Raw genomic sequence first — 18,480 nt, 5'->3', positions numbered from 1 at the left:
TGTAATCGCTAAATCTATCATCCATTTACACATCAGTTGGTCCCGGAGCAGTTATTAAATCGACTTAATGAAAGACAGGTTAGGGGTAATAGTTTGAAGAGACATTGTGGGACATGTTTACAAAGCTTCCTACAAATTACTGTCAGGGGGTACAAAATTTGTGTCAGTGCACTTTTCAGTCCAGCTGACTATTTACAAAAACATTATGATGTCCAGCAACATCTGCATTGGATTTGCTTATGACAATGTGTTTATTTGACAGATCAGTTCAGTACAGTGACTTCACAATAAAAGCATCAAATCTATAAAGTAACATGAGCCAGATGTCATCAAAAATTTTAAAGTCGGTACTTGACTAGACTAAAGTACACATAAAAGCGGGAGTACATTGCTTTCTTTTGTTTTGGCACTAAATGGAGAGCTCCTCTGAGGTGATCTAATATTCTACTGGGCTTTCATTTTCTGAACTGTAACTGAAGTGCTACCAAAGTTGTCGCAACACTCTCTAATCATTTGGACCAGACACTTGATTCTCTCTCTCCGTGTCCAATAACACTGAATGCTGACTTTACTTCACGTCTACACAGGCGGTGTAGTGAAAGCTGTACATTATCAGCACAGGAGCAGCAGATTCAGCAGCGTCATGCACGATTTGTTTGCGCTAAGAGCCCAATAAAGAATCAATGCACTTATAGCCGTATAACTGAATAAAATAAACTTAAAGTATATTGTGAAAATACATTTTGAGCCAAGATTATGTGTACAAAGGATGTGAGCCATTATGCAGTGTTTGTAGACAGGTGTGTCAATTACAATAGAAATGTATCAAACACTTATAATGATAAATGCACATTTGTACAGACTTCAATTTTCCCAATCCATATTTTGCTTCCCTCTTAAAATAAATATTACAAACAATATTGTGTCTATATAGCAATTTGCAAAAACATTTGGACAATTTAGCGCCTAAAGAGGACTCACAAATCCTTAGTGAACATCCTCCTACCTATGTAATAAAGATGACATTTAGAAAACAGAAACACTCGGTGAAAAGGTCAAACAAAATATTATACCGAACTGATTTTAAAGCAGAAATTAATATCCAAAGCAAATGTCTTAAGGGTACGGTCATAAACCCACACGCACTAGAGCCACAGTTTAGCCAACAGAAAAAAACATCAACTTAAAGGAAGGTATAACTACACGACAACCCCCATGGATTTCCAGTTGCCACAGTGGAGAAAGACGCCGAGAAGGTGGGAAGTGAAGAAAAGGGCGCCGGTAGGGAAGGTGTATTTTGTTATTGAGTAAATAACTAATTTTTATATTACACAGCACGACCCGGCAAACACATAATGGGTTACAAGCTTTTTGCACACTGTGCTGGAAGCCAACACATCAGAAAGTGGCTGGAATCAGTTCCGACACCATTCTTTGCTTCGAACGGTGCAGTGCTGACATAGCAAGATCAGAGAGGGGGAAAGTAATGGGAATACTAGGCAGGGAACTGTTGAGGCACAAAAGCATTTTCCAGAATTTATTGTTGGAATTTCGGGTGTGCATTTCTCAGAGTGCTACTACTGGGAGTCAGAGCGGTAAGCCCACTGAGGGGGGGTGCACTATTCTGCATGTTAAAGGACTAAAACCACCCTGAAGCTATTGTAGATTTTTCCCTTTATTTTTAGCAGCATTTACGAGGGCTACAGGTAGGATCCACCAGCTAATCGGTAGCAAAGAAACTACCTTTTAAAAGGATAGTAAAATAATCATGTTATATTCTAAATTCAAAACGGTTTCCTGCAAATTCCAGAAATAATATCTTTGGGAAAGAAATAAGTAGGTTGGAGGAGTGGTTTTGTTTAAATACATTTAAGATGGAGACATTCTTCTCCAGCCTTAATTGTTCCTTCAATGCTGCATTCCTCTCCAGATTTCCCCTTTAACACATAATAAAGACAGAAGCTCTGACATCCACCAACACCACTCAGGGTCACAGTTTCAGCCTGTCAGTCACACAGGCCGTCATCTTATTGTCTTTGTCTACTACAGGAACAGCCTCCAGCCATATCAATCATCTTTATTATCATGACTTAAAAACCTTTGTTAGGTAACTTTTTGCCCAGGCCCCTTCTTTATTCCACACTCCAATCACAATTTCATGGGCAGTTCAGCAGGGCCAATGGGGAGGTTGCGTGGGCAGGGGGAGAATGCTTTTAACCTGCTGCATCTGGTGCTTTCCCACTGCTCACCCAGTGGGACGTGGTCACCTTGTTTAAAATGAATCTGATAGGGGGCACCACAGCTTTTATACTATCATAATGGGGTGAAATGTGCTTGTTTTAAACATCTCACTTAGGTAGTTTTCCTTTCAGAGATTAAGACCAAGCACCTGTCTGAAGGACGGAGACGGGATTAATCATTCAGGAACACAAGGCTACGCTTGTGTGTCCCTTGCTGTCCTACACAACTGATTTTCATTTATACGCGTGCATCTGTGTATTTATGTACCTTTTTGCTGAGGGCTACGCCATCCTCGCAGTCCAACACGGCACAGTCGACATCCAGCGAGGCTAGTTTCTTCAATTTTCGCTCATCATTGCCAGGGCAGTAGAGAACCGCCCTGCGGGGTACGTAGTGCAGCGAGGAGCCTGCAGAGTTATGGTGATGACACCGTGCTTCAGTATACAATTGCCAGACTGCAGGCTGGAGCCAACCACTCTCACTGTAAACACAAATATATACATACATAAGCACACAGTGGAACATGGACACATACATGCTTTTGATGTTCAGCAAAAACACAACACTTGGGGGTAGCATGAAGGCAGCAATGCACGTCATTGGTGCATATATTACTCATGAGCACACGTATCAATTTAAGGCTATGGGCAATGAATAATTAAAGGTAGCTGGTGCATTTATGATATTTACAGTGTGTACATCACGCATGAAGATCCAGAAGAAGATGGCTTCTTCCAGGCTAGAGTGAAAGTCTGGAAACATTTCATTTTGGGAGTTCTGTTTTGCCTTCAGCTGTTCACTGAAGTGAATGAGAGACGCTGACCTGTGCTTTGGCTCTCTTTGTTAAGAACAAACTCACCCAAACACTGAGCCACTCATATGCTAATGTTGCCACACTGTTGAATATCCAGGCAGGGCAGAAAGTGAATGAGTATGGGTGCCACCGTGTTGTGTAGAGCTGAGTCATGGAGAAATTTAAGATCGGAAAACAAAGTGTGGCCGTGCTTCCGAAACAAGAAATTAAAATTTTTAATTTAAATAAAAACTGTTATTGCAGTTCAAGTTTGGCTTAAGTCTGTAATTTTGCTCCTAATGTCATGGGTACAAAATGTACTTACATAAACAAAACACAATTTTTAGATGCTGTTGTGATTTGTAATATCGGTCCTTAAATACATTGTAATATTTCCTCCTGGACTGATTTTCAGAACTGTTTTACTTAATTCAAGCTGAAAATGTAAAGAAACTATACACAGTCTTGAGTTACATATGAAATAAACTAAAAGACAGTACAACACAGCTGTCAAAATAAAGCTTACAAAAAAGAACTCATTGCCTGCATGCTTGATTATTTTACATTTGGACAGCATGAAAATCACTTCTTCATCTTAAATGTTTCTTCCACATGTTCTGCAGCTCAGCCAGAATATTTTTTACAAGTCTGACAGTCTGTTCATTGCGTTTACTGTATTTTTTTTTTTTCAAGCAGTGCTGTTTACTTCAACTTCGTTGTAAAGCAAAATAAAGGCAGAACATGCGTACAGTTGTTCCACATATCTAAAAGATATTAAATATTTACTTGGATTACTAGACAATAAAATATAATGTGGTCGAAGACCCCCTTTGACATGCTCATCGTCTCTACATGTATGCTTAATTGTGTCACTGGTTCACACACAAAGTCATAAACACAAGCATTAATACTGGCTTGTGTACCCTCTCCTATACATGCACACACCCACACAGCAGCTTAATTGTTTGTTCCGTCAATCTGCCTTCTGAAACAATTGGTCCCAATAAATGTTTCATTGTTTAAGATCAGATATATCTAATTACAGCAGGAAACAGCATCACCCACCACCAACTCTCTCTGGGTAGCAGAAGTCCTTTGAGGGATCTTCTTGGTAGATAGTGTCCTTCTTTGCCTGAGGATGGCAAATGAAAGAAAGAAAGACTGAAAGAAAGAGAATGGATATCCCTTCTGTCAAAAGAGGGGTCTGACTTATTCTCTTTTCTTGTCTTTTGCTCTCTAAAGGAGCTAAAGTGACTTCAGTCACCACTTAATCCTGTCAACTACGCTTCTACATGCCCTCCAGTGCGAATAAGGCCTAATCTACAGTGAGATGCTGCAGTTGTAGTCGGCAGTTACAACCAATTCATGGTGCTTCCAGGCTTTTAGCGCTTCCAGGCGTAGAGCTTCTTGACAAAAGGACTTAGAGAGAAAATATGAAAGTTCAAGGGGGAAGACTATTGCCAACCCCATGCAAATTGTCGGTCACTAAAAACAGGCAGAGCTCGCAGCAATTTTAGAGACAAAAAGCCACAGGGTCAAAATGGATATGGAAGACAAAAAAAAAAATTAACCAACAAAACTAGAGGAAAATACTGGGTAACAGAATGGAGGTGGAAGTGCAAAGTGACAGGGTGAGGGGGGTGAAATCAGTCCATTCTGAGCATATTGCTGTGGGGGAATTATTAAAAGTTATATAAAGTGCCAACTTAAAAGGCAAATATACAACAATATAATTTAAGCACAAAAAGGGGGAAAATTGTGAATGAGAAGATAGCGTGGAGGTGCTTTGATGCTGGCTAGAGACAATACAGAAGCAGAGGCCAACAACTGAAACCAAAATCAGCATTTCTCCTCTGCCATGCTACCTCTTTCTGCTCTTTAATAGCCCTAAGGAAGTCTCATTTTATAGTAAACTGGTAACTGAATGATTAAAAAAAAAAAAACAAGGATGAGACATCTAAGCGGGTTGCATTGATTTTTTCCCTCATCCTGGCATGGAAATAAGTCTAAGAGGAAATAGTTTAATGAAACATACTCTGTAGTCCTTGAAAAATAAAAAGGAGGACATATATTGGCAGTTTAACAGGAAAATGCATTAAAATGTAGGCTAGAAAGAGAGCGTAAATGTAATGCCCCATTGTGGTAAGAGTCAAAGGTATTTATTGGCTGTAGAAGGTGCAGTTTGGCTTGTGTGAATTAATGGGATGCTACAGGATTGTTATGACAAAGCTGTGGTTCATACTTCTACAATGGCAAAAATTATCTAGTAGAGCAATCAGAAAACTTGTTAGGAGAGATGATCTTGCCTTAGTGATGCATTGCTGCAATTGTGGAAGCATAGCGTCTTTGGAGTAAAGCTGCAACTAATGGTTATTTTTACTATCAGTCAAGCTTACAATGAAAGTCCCAGATGCTCACAATTAAGAAACTGGAAATAGGGAATGTTTTGCAATTCCCCTTCAATAAATTACATCATTAAATCAATACTGATTTTTCTATTAATTGTATTTGTGTATTAGTATTTTCTGTCCTATTCTACCTCATTAACTCAGCTGTAGACCATCCTTTTCATTGTAAATTTATAAAGTAAAATGCTCCAGTGCAATTAATATGTCCATTTAGATCCCAAATGATATCAACTAGACATTTTCTAATGTTTGAAAAAAAAACAAAACAAGTAAAGCTCAAAAACTGTTCCTGTCCCAGTTGGCAGGATTGTGTGTGTGCAGGAAAGACAAGGGACCCTAGTAATAAACACAAAATTTTTACTTAATTTGATTGACCTGGTGCCATTTTAGCATTACGTTTTGACAAATAATGGATAAAATGAAGGATCAAAGGGCTGTTATTAAACAACAGTTTTCTCATAAAACCCCAAAGGAGCTGCTGGTAAAGTCTGGCCTCCATAAATCATAGATTTGAGCAGAGCTGTATACTACACACAATTTGCAAATTTCTTTTTACATCATCCCACATCTGGTTAACATTTCCTCACTATTAGATGAATATATGTGTGTGTTATATACATTTAAACAGTCCCCAAAGTACTATATGCACCTATGTTACATTTTTTCCCCCTCCTTTTCTGTTTTTAACATGAAGGGTTATGATAACATGGGGCTGTGCGGCCATATAGCAGCTGTAAAGCGGTTGGACCTGACCACAGTGACTATGTTTACTGGTCTGAGATCAGAGGTAACTGTGTGTTAGTGGGGTTATATGGTGGTGGATGGGACTGGTTCTTATTAGTAGAGAGGCCGCAGCAGACCCAGGCCTAGTGGCACTGAAAGGGGGAGGAATGGGGGAGATGGACTGTGGTGAGAGGGTGACGAGCCCTGTGTTAGACTAGACATGGTTGTTTCCACGCCCACAGTACAGCATGTCATATTTGGACCTGCTGTCAAACAATTATAAACAGCCAACAAACACTGGTCTTAAAAACTTTCAAGCTTATTTTCCTCGATGTGGCGGTTCTCCACGCCGGCTGAGCAGTGTTTTATATGCAGATTTGTGTCTGTCTTCTTCCAAACACCAGACAGTGTCTTGGACAAAGCAGTTCACAGGTACAGAGCTACCAACTGATCTTCAATCCCTCAGAATAGCCTCTGATGATCTGACACTCCCCGTCAGCGTCTCTGCACCGTCTAACTACAATAAATCCACCTTGAACCACATATCCTTGAACTACGCATCTTATCTTCACCACTCTCAGACAACTATGTGACTAATGCACATGTTCACTCATTCATGTCCTTATCTCTGAAATCCCTAGTTATTTAATCCAGACAGGTGCACCAATATGTCTCTCAAGGTAGCAGGTAATAGCATGTCACTAAGAAATGTCAAACTACGTAAGGATTTCACGGTTCTGTGTAGCCTATTAGTCTTGTGTGAGTTTTTAGATACTGCCTCTGGAATTTGGGGGTTCCATGCACAAATAATTGTTCACAGCAGAGTTATTTACTTATTTCTAGGAGGTCATAAGTTGCCATCAATATTGGCCATCAGTGGAGATATAAAGCCTTCAAAAGCCTGACATATGATCAGCCATGAGAAAGATCAGAGTCAGTCAGATGCGAAGAAAGAAGTCAAGTAAGCTGAGCAAGGTTAGGGTCAAAAACAGAAGTCAAGGTTTGCACTGGAAATTGCAGGGATTTTGCTCATTTATAAGCATGACTATAATAATTTCTGATAACTATTTGTAAGTAGAGGCACAATAATAAAGCTCTTCTAATCTTAAAAAAAGTAGGAATTTAAGCCAAACTATGACATTCTAAAGGCATAACTATTGCAACACAAAATATGCTTCTTCGGTAACTCACTCATGTCTGTGATTAAAAAACTGCCATTCTGGAGGGTATATACAAAACAATGTGTTATCTTGTTTAACCTGTTGGACATTTTGCATGGCTGATTAATGCAGTGCAATCGTTTAACTCTATGATTCATTAATTTATTCATGTTCAGAAAATGTCTAATATTTACAAGGTTCAGTGGTTCGATTCGTGGTCTGTAAAAGGAAAGAAGGTTCGTTGTTATTTGGTATAAAACTAAATAATGAACATCAATCATGAAATCAATTACTATTGTAGAACCTCGTGTGAAGCAGAATTATACCAAAAGTCAAGCATGTGTGCAGAGTAATCTTAAACTACATTACCACAGAAAAATAACCATGTTTAATGGTCTCCCTGAGGAGAAAAGACTTTGCAGCACATGAGATCAGTGATCTATTTATTGTGACTTCAAAACTGTGTGTGGTGTGGAACGTTTTTTGTGGTTGACTTTATTTGTAAAACTTGGAACAATCTTGTTTTCATTGTTTTGTCAGCCGTTTTGTTCTTGCCAGTCAAATGTTTCACAAGTACAACTTGATAAATACTCAGTTTGCCAAAAAATACATGACATAGAACAGTTTCAGGCCACCGGTTATTGTGGTCTAGCAGTCAATGTTGTATTATGGATAGTGTGTAGTAATTGCTTCATTACCATGACAGGACGATCACTATTTCTTGTAACTCCACTGGCCTCCACATGGCAGAATAATAGCCTAATTCAGGTGGTAATATTCATCCTACCACATGAATTACAGCAGATAACAAGAGGCCCACTCCAAAACAGACCCCGATGTCAACCTCCCTCTCAATATGTAGATTTCTACAATTATCTCCAGCATGGTGGGCCAGACAGAAGCTGTGTCTAAAATGCACAAAATTAAAGATTTGTGTTTCTACCCCACCAATAATCAGCTACTTCTTAATATGCAAACTACATTCTGAGGTCTGTGGTGCTTAAGATTCCAGATTAAATTTGGCGAGAATAAAGATGAATAAAGAGTAGGGATGAAATCGATGTTGCTGAAGCATCAAGCCCTCCATCTGCAGAAAGCTGTCTGCGGGTGGGAAATAAAATGGTCAAAAAGTCATCAATATTTACCTAGCTTCATGTCCACCTGCCTGTCTGACACTTTTTTTGTTTTTCAGAATGAAAAAGAGAGCTGAAGCACTCCCCGCACATGGTCCTCTTCCCAGCATGACGCAGTATGTGTAGGTTTTCTCTTTTTTTTTTTTTTTCACACTGCCTCAGGACTGAGGACACAACTGGATGGCAGAGAAATGTTGAAAAATTAACCAGAGACACCCAAGACAGGGAGAGGAAAGAATCAAACACTTTTCTTCTACTTTTCTGCCCCCTGCTTCCTTTGCTTGCCCTCAAGCAAGTTGGAGCTCAGGATGAGCAATCCGTTCCCCCCCAGATTAGATCAGCTGGGGGCTGCAGAGTTTACTGGGGGCTTGCCTCTCTTTTACCAAGAGGAGGAGGAGGATAGACAATAGCATCCTGGACATGCTAACATTTGGTTGATGATGTCTGCATTGACTGTACTGTGTCACCGAACAAATAAATAATATAAAGAATTTGCTCTGCCTAGTTAAGAGAGCCACACCCCTCAACATATGCTGTTCATGTGTTCAATTAACATCATAAAAACACAATACCCTACTCCTACATGCAGAACAGACCACGGTTAACCCTCTTTTGACCCAGGTCTTCAGCCATTTAACTTAACATTTGCAGCACAGATCGGAAACCCATGTTTTAAACCTTTCTACCTGCGATTATATTGTCACTGCGCTACATCTTCCTCATCTTGCTTTAAAAAGCTAATTCCAGTGCCAGTGTCCCTCACCATCAACAAAACCCCTTGCTCATCCTCCCATCCATGTCTTCTCCCCTTTCCAGTCTCATTAGTTTGGGTTTTATGCCTTAATCTACACAATGAGGACGAAGTCATGGCAGTTATCTTCAGCAGCCAATGTCTGTCTACCTGTAATCCTTCTCAAAGTCCCCGGCTTTCATCCAGCTCACAAATCTGCACACAATGCTTTTATGCAAGGCCTCTGCCGTAATGCTCAGAGACGACAGTAGCCTTCTTTCTTCTCTTTTTTTTCCAACCCTCATCCCTCAACATAAAACTAGCTGAATCCAGCTCCGCCTTAACAGAACTGAGACATCTTAATCTAGGTCTCAGGACAGGGAAAAGTCAGAATGCAAAGGACATAAAGTGTTAGAATTTGCAAGTTTCAAGTTGATTTTGACAAGTAGATGACACTTCAGGTGCCTCTTTTTCTCTGTCAACTCAATAAATCCATTTAAGTTAGTACTGATCATTGTGTTTCTGATGTTGTACATACAGTATAAAGTAAATGAACCTGTGATTATGAACAATCGATATAATGAAACATTAAACATGCCCAGAATAATGCACTTTAGATGACAGCTAGAAAAAAAATCCATGAATTTATCATTAAAAGTTAATTGAGAGGGGGGCTTAAAAAGGTCAAACAAGTTGCTCCATTCGAGGAGGGCATAAGGGGGTTAGCTTTTAACTTAGCATTTTTATTGACTCTGGCAAAACAAAATGAGCGGGCTCTGTAGGATTGTGCACTCTGCATTGGCCATTCAGGCCTTCAGAGCCCCATTGTAGTACTTTGAAGAGAATGAAAGGAAACCCCACTGGTGGAAATGCAGTGGAACAGCCCCACAACAGGCCACAACTGTTCCCTTATGCATGAAAGGCAGGGACATAAAAGACAAGATGGACTTCTGAGGTAGGGCCAAAAACAAAGGCAACAAAAGTGCTGATCACGAGGGGATGACACGACTCGTCTCGGCAGAAGGAGCAGGGAGAAAAGGGGCAGGGGACAATAGTACTCCCAGCCAAATGACATGTTGAAGAATTGAAAAATCCACACAAGAAGTGTCTTCTCAATTCACAAAACCCACAAGAGCTGGGTGACTGTCGGCTGGACCCTGGTCAAACTGAGAGGGGGTGGGCTAAAACAGCCCACAGCTTTTCTCTCTCTAACTTTCTTTCCCAAATCTTTCCCCGTTTTGGCAAACAACTTGGCAAGGGCCGAGACAGACTGGGGTGATGGCTTTAGTCTGCACACACCAAACCGAAACCAAACCAAACCTAATCAAAGCATGGTGGGTTCCGCTCCCGCAGCTTCCGTTTTGATCTGTTGGCTGTCTGTGTGTCTGATCTGTTTCTGTTTGTGCCCTAAACACAATTATGCTACTGCCTAACCTCCATGGAAACCGTCAGACGAACAAAAACATGTTTGCGCTCATTCAAAAAGCATCCTTTTTTTTTCAGTGACAGACTGTAATGGCTGCTGATATTTGCGCCAATGCTTCATAAGTCATACTAAATAACGCTTCGTTAATAAAAACGCTTCCTGCCGATTTTGACCCTGATGGTTTCGAGGCTGAGAGCAGCTGGGTTTTTTTTTTTTTTTTTTTTGGATTTCTCAAAGCAAAAACCAAACGCAGCTTTCAACATGGCGAAGCAAACTGTTTGTGAGTTAGCATGTAACACCTGAAATAGAGGGCAAGGCTCAGTTTCATGAAGATGATTAGTGTATGATAGAAACTTAAGAAATCAGCTTGCTTCCATTGATAAATCATTTCTCAAATAAATATATATTCAAATTTGATGAATTGCATATTGAAGTAAATGTGTTGTCTTGTGATGTTCCTTACATATCTAAATGAAGGACTAGGACTTTGTTAAGCCAAACTCTGAACCGTGCACTCCACAGGTGAAGGCCCTCCTCCGCGATAGCCTGAGGCCTATCCCACAATTCTTCACACATACCCATGGGCCCTTTCACTGGCCATCACCCTGTCTGATTAATGGATCGATGTGGTAATTGATTAGTGAAGAAGAGGTGGGAATAGTAACATAGGTCAAACGTCAATAATGTCCCCCAGACAAAAGGTGGAAGACGTAAAATGTACCAGTGATAGCCTGCAGCCAGACCTCTACCCATCAAAGCCCTGGCAGGACTAACATAAAGGCCCCAGCACATTCTCCAGCCTGCCCTGCCCTCCCTCCTCACAGCTCCTTTTCTCTTGGTAATGCTGTCTGTTAAAGTGGCAGGAACCATTCTGGGAGCTGCTTGTCAGCTCACCTTCATAAAACAAGCCGTAAAGCAGCAAATAACAGGCTTATATGGCTTCATTATGCCGGCTATGTAGGATCACAGCCCTGGGCTGAGGGGTGAGGGGTTTGTGCTGGTTGTGGAGAGGCGGAGAGAATGTTGGCAGGACAGCATGGTTCTCGTGGAGATTTGTTGCCCCATCAGCTGTCACCATGTCCATGTTTGCTCAGGAGAGGGGACCACTTGACCCCCTTCAACCCTGTATTACCAGAAATGCCGAGCTGGACAGACAAAGAGGTATGACTCAATTTGGAACTGTTGTGACAGCTCAGTTTAATGAGATTTCTTTGACTTTGGTGTCCTTCTATATACTTAATCCTAACGGCAAATTAAAAAGATTCTGATTTGAACAACTAACAAACATTATCAAGCACAAACCATGATGGCGTATGTGAACAGTTAAACACTGGAGAAGAGGGAACAGGGCCAGATGGAGCGTGCATCTGCGACTGCAAACCTTTGGCCACAGCAGGGCAGGACATGAGAGAAACTCTCATTTATTTAATGCAAATATCTTAGGGCTGTTTTACAACCTGACAGTGGGGGCAGCAGTATGGTCAATACCTCCGGTTGTGTCTCCAAAGCATTTCGACTGTCTTCTTCTTTTTTTTTTTTTTTTTTTTTAAGAGTCACCCATGGGTGCCCAGCAAAGAAGTCTGAATCAGAGGAAGCAGCAGCAAAATGTGCAGTTGTGCACTTAGCAGTCTGTGGTACAAATAAATCCAGTGTCCCATTTTCCAACACAGTTCAGTGTTTTTCACTTGACTTTTTTCAAATGGAAGTTCAGATTTTTACCAGAATAACATCTTAAATCTTATGTACAAAGAATAACATAAAACATAAGAACCATGTACATACATGACGTGTAAAATGGCTCTATTAAGGCTCAAAGCTTCAAGAAGAACTATAAATAGTCTGCAGATATTGGCAAGTCTAATATGCGACATAGAAGGCTTGTGGAACATCTGGTAGGCAAGCTTACGCTACATTCACCAAAGTAACTTTCCCTTTATGTGCTTATCTGTCATCTGCCCAGTCCCAGTCGTGTTGAGATCAGTTACTTATCTATTTAGCGAGGCTCTAAGGCAGCACTACTAACAGCATCTCTGTGATCATTGTATGGTTAATTGTCACCTCCATCAACATTAGCACTCTCTAACATGCTAACCAGAGGGGGAAAAGGGTGGGGAGCTGACTGCACACTCTATTCTGAGGCTGACACTTGTTCTCTGAGGGGCGGTTTTTGGTGTCAGGATTACAGTTCATGGGAGAAAAGAGGTGGAGGAGAGGTAGGAAGCTTCCTCCACAACTCATGTCACAGGTCTGTATTGGGGCAGCAGAGGGAGGAAGAAAGAGGCAGAGACTCAGGGACGATTGACTGGCGTCTACTTTTAAGCAGCCAATGGTAAACTGAAGACTCTAGCATGCACGAGATCATCTTCCCTTGACACTTTCTCATGGGTCAACTACTCCATCCCCCCGCTTATGATACAGACGGTGACCATAAAGTCACATGATCACACACATGACCTCAACAGGCCTAGTTGGACACAAACTCCACAACAAAAACACACACATAAGGTTGGAAAGGGTTCAGTGTAAAGACAGTGACGCACGCCCACACACTATATCTGTTACACACACTTGGCACAGGGCCAGAAGGTTTCAAATGTGTCGCCACCAAACCATATGGACACACATATCTGAGCCTAATCTAACAAACACTGCGGCACACAGACACATATTCTACCCTGCACACAGACACACATATCCGGACTGCTAAACAGCATTGCCATCTTGAGCCCCCTGGATCACTTTGGCCATCTGACACTGTGAAGCCTGAATGCATTACGACTGGCAAGGTGGCTGCACTTTCCATCTCAGCTAGCACTGTTACATAACCCTCCATGATATGAATGCATTAGCAGCATTATTTCTGCAGGTGAGAACACTTCTCAGTGCTCACAAACGATACCGCCTCGAATTTGCATATTAGACGATGTTGCTGCAAGATGTCAAACAAACAGGCACGTGGAGGTAAAACAACTGCTGATACACACTTCTAGCTTATCGACACAGGAGAGTATATAAACAGGATGCAATGCCAATTTTTAAAAACTTGCCCTTTTACACTGAATAAACACAGACGATATAAATTTTGAGCAGAAAACATGATGCCTGGTTGGCTCCACAGGTGTCAATGGAATTAGTGGGAGGAAAAATGAATGGGAATGGGGTTAACAGGTTAAGTCTGTAATGGAAAAAAGCAAGCAAATACACAGGCAGGCATGGTTGCACAGGCTATATTAAATAAATGCGGTTAATACAGCTACTCAATGCGATAGTCTGGGCTCGCATGTTCCTGAATGAGCCCTAGATAAGGATATGACTGGGACAACAGATCAGAAGGTAGATCAGATTATTAGGATATTTGGCCTGCGATGTGATACATACTGCGTCTGGTCCCTTGCCCCCACCCACTCACCCACTCACCCACCCGGGCCCAGACACAAACACGCCCCCGTACCCCTCCTCGGACCTCAGAAAAAAGTCTGACAGATGGGTGTACTGGAAAGATCCACTCAGGAGACCAAAACATACTAAGGCGTTGTCTGTCTGACGTTTGGATTTGAAGGGAAACTATAACCTCAGAAAAAACAGGACGGAGAAAAAAGGGACATCTGTGGCATTTGACTTATTTTTCTCTCTTGTGGGGCATGATGTGCTATGAGTGAGCATAGAGGCTTTTGGATCATATTCCATTTAATTAACTGGGATATGATCAACCCCCCACCCCTCCAAACAGCATTCACACCCTGGCTCCAAGCTCCTTATACCTTCGCTGTAAGTTGCCTGTGCCCCCAAGTGGTTGTATATGATAACTGCATCTGCTTTACAACTGCATCAGTTTTAAACATGCAAATTAAATTGCTTTAGCAGCCAAGACTGTCAAAAAAATCACTTTAAAATGTGCTTTTAAGTTGAAGACCCTGTTGCACCATTTAAAAGCAGAGAAAAGTGACCATAAATGAGGAGGGGCTTTAAGATGGGAAATCTTCTTACATGATTTAAGTATAAAAAAAAATCCGCAACCAGGGCCGAAGGGAGATTTCTGACAGAATGAGCCTTACTTTTCTTTCATGGTCGAATGCCTGAGATCAACACTGCCTCGTCACAATACGTGTGAATGGAAGTGCTTTCGAATGCATAAAAACTGACTCAAACTGTCAATTTTAATGAGTCAGAAGATACCAGAATGGCATCTGACCACTACCATTACTACTAAACCCATCAAAACCTTAGTTGACTTTTTACCACCAGAATGCCACTTTCTTTTCCTTACTTCTGTTTTTTTAAGAAATATGGACAAATCATCAATCCTGAGTGTCAGCAGTGAATGGTCAGTCTTTTAAAGGAGGAATTTTAAGTAATAAAGCTGATGCTCCCCATAGTGTTGTAATGACAGACGCTTCATTCTTTTAACCAACAGGGATGCCTTTTGCCCTCGACTTCTGCCCAGCCCCAAGCCTTTAATTAAGACTGGCTTAGGCCTGATTGATCCTGACACACCAGGAAGTTTCTTGAAAATCTGACTGGCAAAACCATGGAAGTATTATATAGGCCACAACCCCCCATAGCAACCCGTAGCCCCTCCCCATACTCCACATAAAAAGGACTGTAAGCTGAAAGCCCCTCAATTCGGTCTATAGGACGCCGTATTATTAAGGCATGCCTTTACATTTCGCATTAAGCCAAACGATTACATTTCTTTTTGTTTAAATGAATGTTTAGATTTTTTTTGTTTAGATACATAACGAGAAAAATCAAGAAATAAACATTATAAGGCAAAAGTTAATCCCTTTTTCATGCCTACAATGTCTGCACTGTATGTTTGCTCTTTGTCTACACCCTAAAATAGACTCACAACAGTAATGAAATAATCTCAAGTCAAGTAAAAAGCATCTCAATTTAATCCTCATCTTCAGCTATGTGAAATCCAGCAGTTTCTCCCCCAACAGCAGCCCTACACACCGCCACATCATTAAATCAACAACACATTTCCTGTAGCAAAAGCTGTGATGCAAATAGGAAACTGGGATTGTGAGATTGTCAGAGCACCGTGTTCTGCAGGTGTTGTGCACCACGTGGAGAGAATTCTTGTACCAGCTTTCACCGCAACACAGCCACTGATGAGTCAGAGAGCCCCATGAAAGTGCAGGAGCTCCATGAACGCTGCCTTCGTCTCATGGTGTTCAAGTATTCCCCCAGAGTAGAATTATTTGATGACAACGTTACAAATAGTCTGTCATATGCAGAATAAAAACTAGCATGTTGGCAAGAATTATTAATAAATTGCAGTTATTAATTTAATAGATGGCTGACAAAAGTACATAAGGTTGAAAAACTATTCTTTGATGGACCATAATGTAAGTTTGGATGAGCGTGGGAACATTTCCACAACATCTTGCCAAAGTGGATACAAATTTCACATGAACAGAGTTCAGTTTTTACAGTGTGACAGAATTTCCACATCAACCTGAAGGACACAGAAGTTTCTACACTGTAAAAAATGTTTGTAAATTTTACGGTGAAAAACTGTCAAACCATGACGGTAAAAATCTGTAAACTCTAAAACAATTTGAAGCAGTTTATATAACACTGATTTACCGTAAATAGATTCATCGGGAGAAAAGTGTGTTTTTTAGATTTTTTTTCGCTTGAAAAAACACATTTCTCAACTCCTGCACAGATTGTAATGGAAAAATTCTATAATATGTATAACGATACTGTACTTTTTGCATTAAATTCTCAAAAAGAATACAGTTAAATGTACATATTGTTGTACTGGTAATGGAAAGATGCGGCAATATTTCTAACAAGTAACATGGCAATTTATACATTTATTACAAGAAAAAATTGCAGTTTGTTACCGATCAAACTGATGTACTCGTGTGTTAATAATGGACATGTGCTTTAATATTTATTACAGCTTTAACTGTAATTTTTGTTAAAAATACATATATTTAATGATAAATACACTAACTGCTGTGCTGATGATGGGAAAATGCTGTAATATTTATAAGTTACACAAATTTTATTTATATCATATTTTCATGGAAATTTTCTAATTTTTAAAGGTTAAAACTTTTTTTACAGTAAAATATGGAATGAAGCATGTTTTTTTCACCCTAAAATCAACAGTATCAATACATTTCTTTACTGTAAATGGAGAAAATGTTTTACCCTAATTTTATGGTAGCATTCTGGCAACCACAGCTGCTGGAATTCTACCATAAAAACAACCTTTTTTTTTTTTTTAACAGTGTACATGGACAAGAGTGGTAGCTTCATAAACCTTCTCAGGTGCCCTCAGTCGGCGATACCAACCACAGAATTAGCTTAACGATGTTATAACATTCATAATCTGCTAGGCTAGTGCTTCTAGTTTTGATTTGTTTGATAAACACCTAATTCAGACTGGTACTGCCTCCACAAAACAGCCATATGTTCACACTCTAAAGTCTGACATGACAAAACCTCTGGCCTTCTGCCGCTGACTCGGCTTTAATGCTGCCAGCTGTATACAAGCATCTAAACCCTTTGTGTTACAAACTCACTTGAGAAGTGTGTGACAATGCTTTCTTCAAACAGTGCAGGTGGTGACTGTTTCCTTCGTACCGCAGCTGCATGTGTTCACTGCTGAGGCCATTAAGTGCTACAAACTCATGCAAACCCGTTTATTTAACAAGACTGATGCTGACCAGCTCTCCCTGCTTCACTCATCTTCCTGTACATGGCAAACTGCAGCTTGTAAGCCGAGGAGCACCAAACAGACCGACTGGGAGCTTCAGAGCTGATCATATTTGCTCGTGTACCAGACAGCAGACTCAGTGCTTGTGAGCTTGTTAGTCTGTGGATATTACTCCTAATTCCTGCTCCCTGCACAACTTTGAGTCCTTGCCGTTAGTGGTAATAACTGTGCTGCATTTTGATTAAAAACACTTTATTGCTTCCAAGTAATTTCGTTTTACCATCACAGCGATGATACAATTAACTGGATTTAGTGGAAATTAGTTTATTTAGTGTTAAAGTACACATATCATCACAGTAAACTCTGCACATTAAGACATACATTTATCAGCTTTATGTAGCATATAACTTAATGTTTTGTGAGAATAATGACACAGATCATTTTACTTCCACCCACTTCCTGTATGTCATGTTAGAATAATGTTTGAAATAATCTGCATATTTAGACATCCGGATGTGGCTTATACATATAAAAACATCCCAGCACTACTCTAGATGTCCTCTTCACTACTACAAATATGCCTGAACATGAGCATAGAGCTTTAGGTGTTATAGTATACTGTATAAATATGAAATACAATTTAAAATGTGTTTTTATAAGTTTTAATGTCCAGTGTTTAGTCTAGTCTATTGGACTATGTTAGAAATGTGTTCAAATGAACTCGGATTCAATGTTTCATCAACGCCTTATGGTTAACTATGGTTAGTCAGTCACTGAAGGTAAACCCTTACTCTTAAGCAATTGTCTCTTATTGTTGGACATGCCAAAGTTTTGTGTGTGCAATTTATCAGCATCATTTTGAGGTCAATCAATACTTTAAAGTACACATTCCTAGAAACCACCAACACTTTTGTTTCATGAAGACGTAACTGATTTGAATGCACTACCATGTGTTAGTTCTGGAAGGAGAGAAACGCTGACAAACGTTAGTCTGATGGTGAACTAAGGGTCTCGTGTTGTCATACATGGTGCAACGGCTGACGTAGCAAACCTAATGACCGCGTGTTAGCAGCTGAAACATAAACACGGACTGAGCCACAATGTGGAAAGTGACAGGGAAAGAGCAAGACCCTACCTTGGCCTATTTCTCCATTAGGGTGTGGTGTGGGTGGGGGTGGGCAATAACCAGT

General features: G+C 40.4%; 1 protein-coding gene across 2 annotated transcripts in view; it reads right to left on the bottom strand.

Annotated features, from left to right (window-relative positions):
* clybl (citrate lyase beta like) overlaps positions 1–18,480 on the bottom strand; it is a 63,992-nt gene that overhangs the window by 23,793 nt on the left and 21,719 nt on the right. For both annotated transcript variants that reach the window (XM_055015061.1, XM_035951171.2), the window contains exon 2: positions 2,509–2,722. In XM_055015061.1, coding sequence (XP_054871036.1) covers positions 2,509–2,722 — 214 coding nt within the window. The remainder of the gene's footprint in view (positions 1–2,508; positions 2,723–18,480) is intronic.

This window comes from Amphiprion ocellaris, chromosome 11 (assembly GCF_022539595.1).
Source record: "Amphiprion ocellaris isolate individual 3 ecotype Okinawa chromosome 11, ASM2253959v1, whole genome shotgun sequence".
NCBI classification, from domain to species: Eukaryota; Metazoa; Chordata; class Actinopteri; family Pomacentridae; genus Amphiprion; species Amphiprion ocellaris.
Note: the sequence above shows the minus strand (reverse complement) of the source record. Positions and strands in the feature narration are given on the sequence as shown.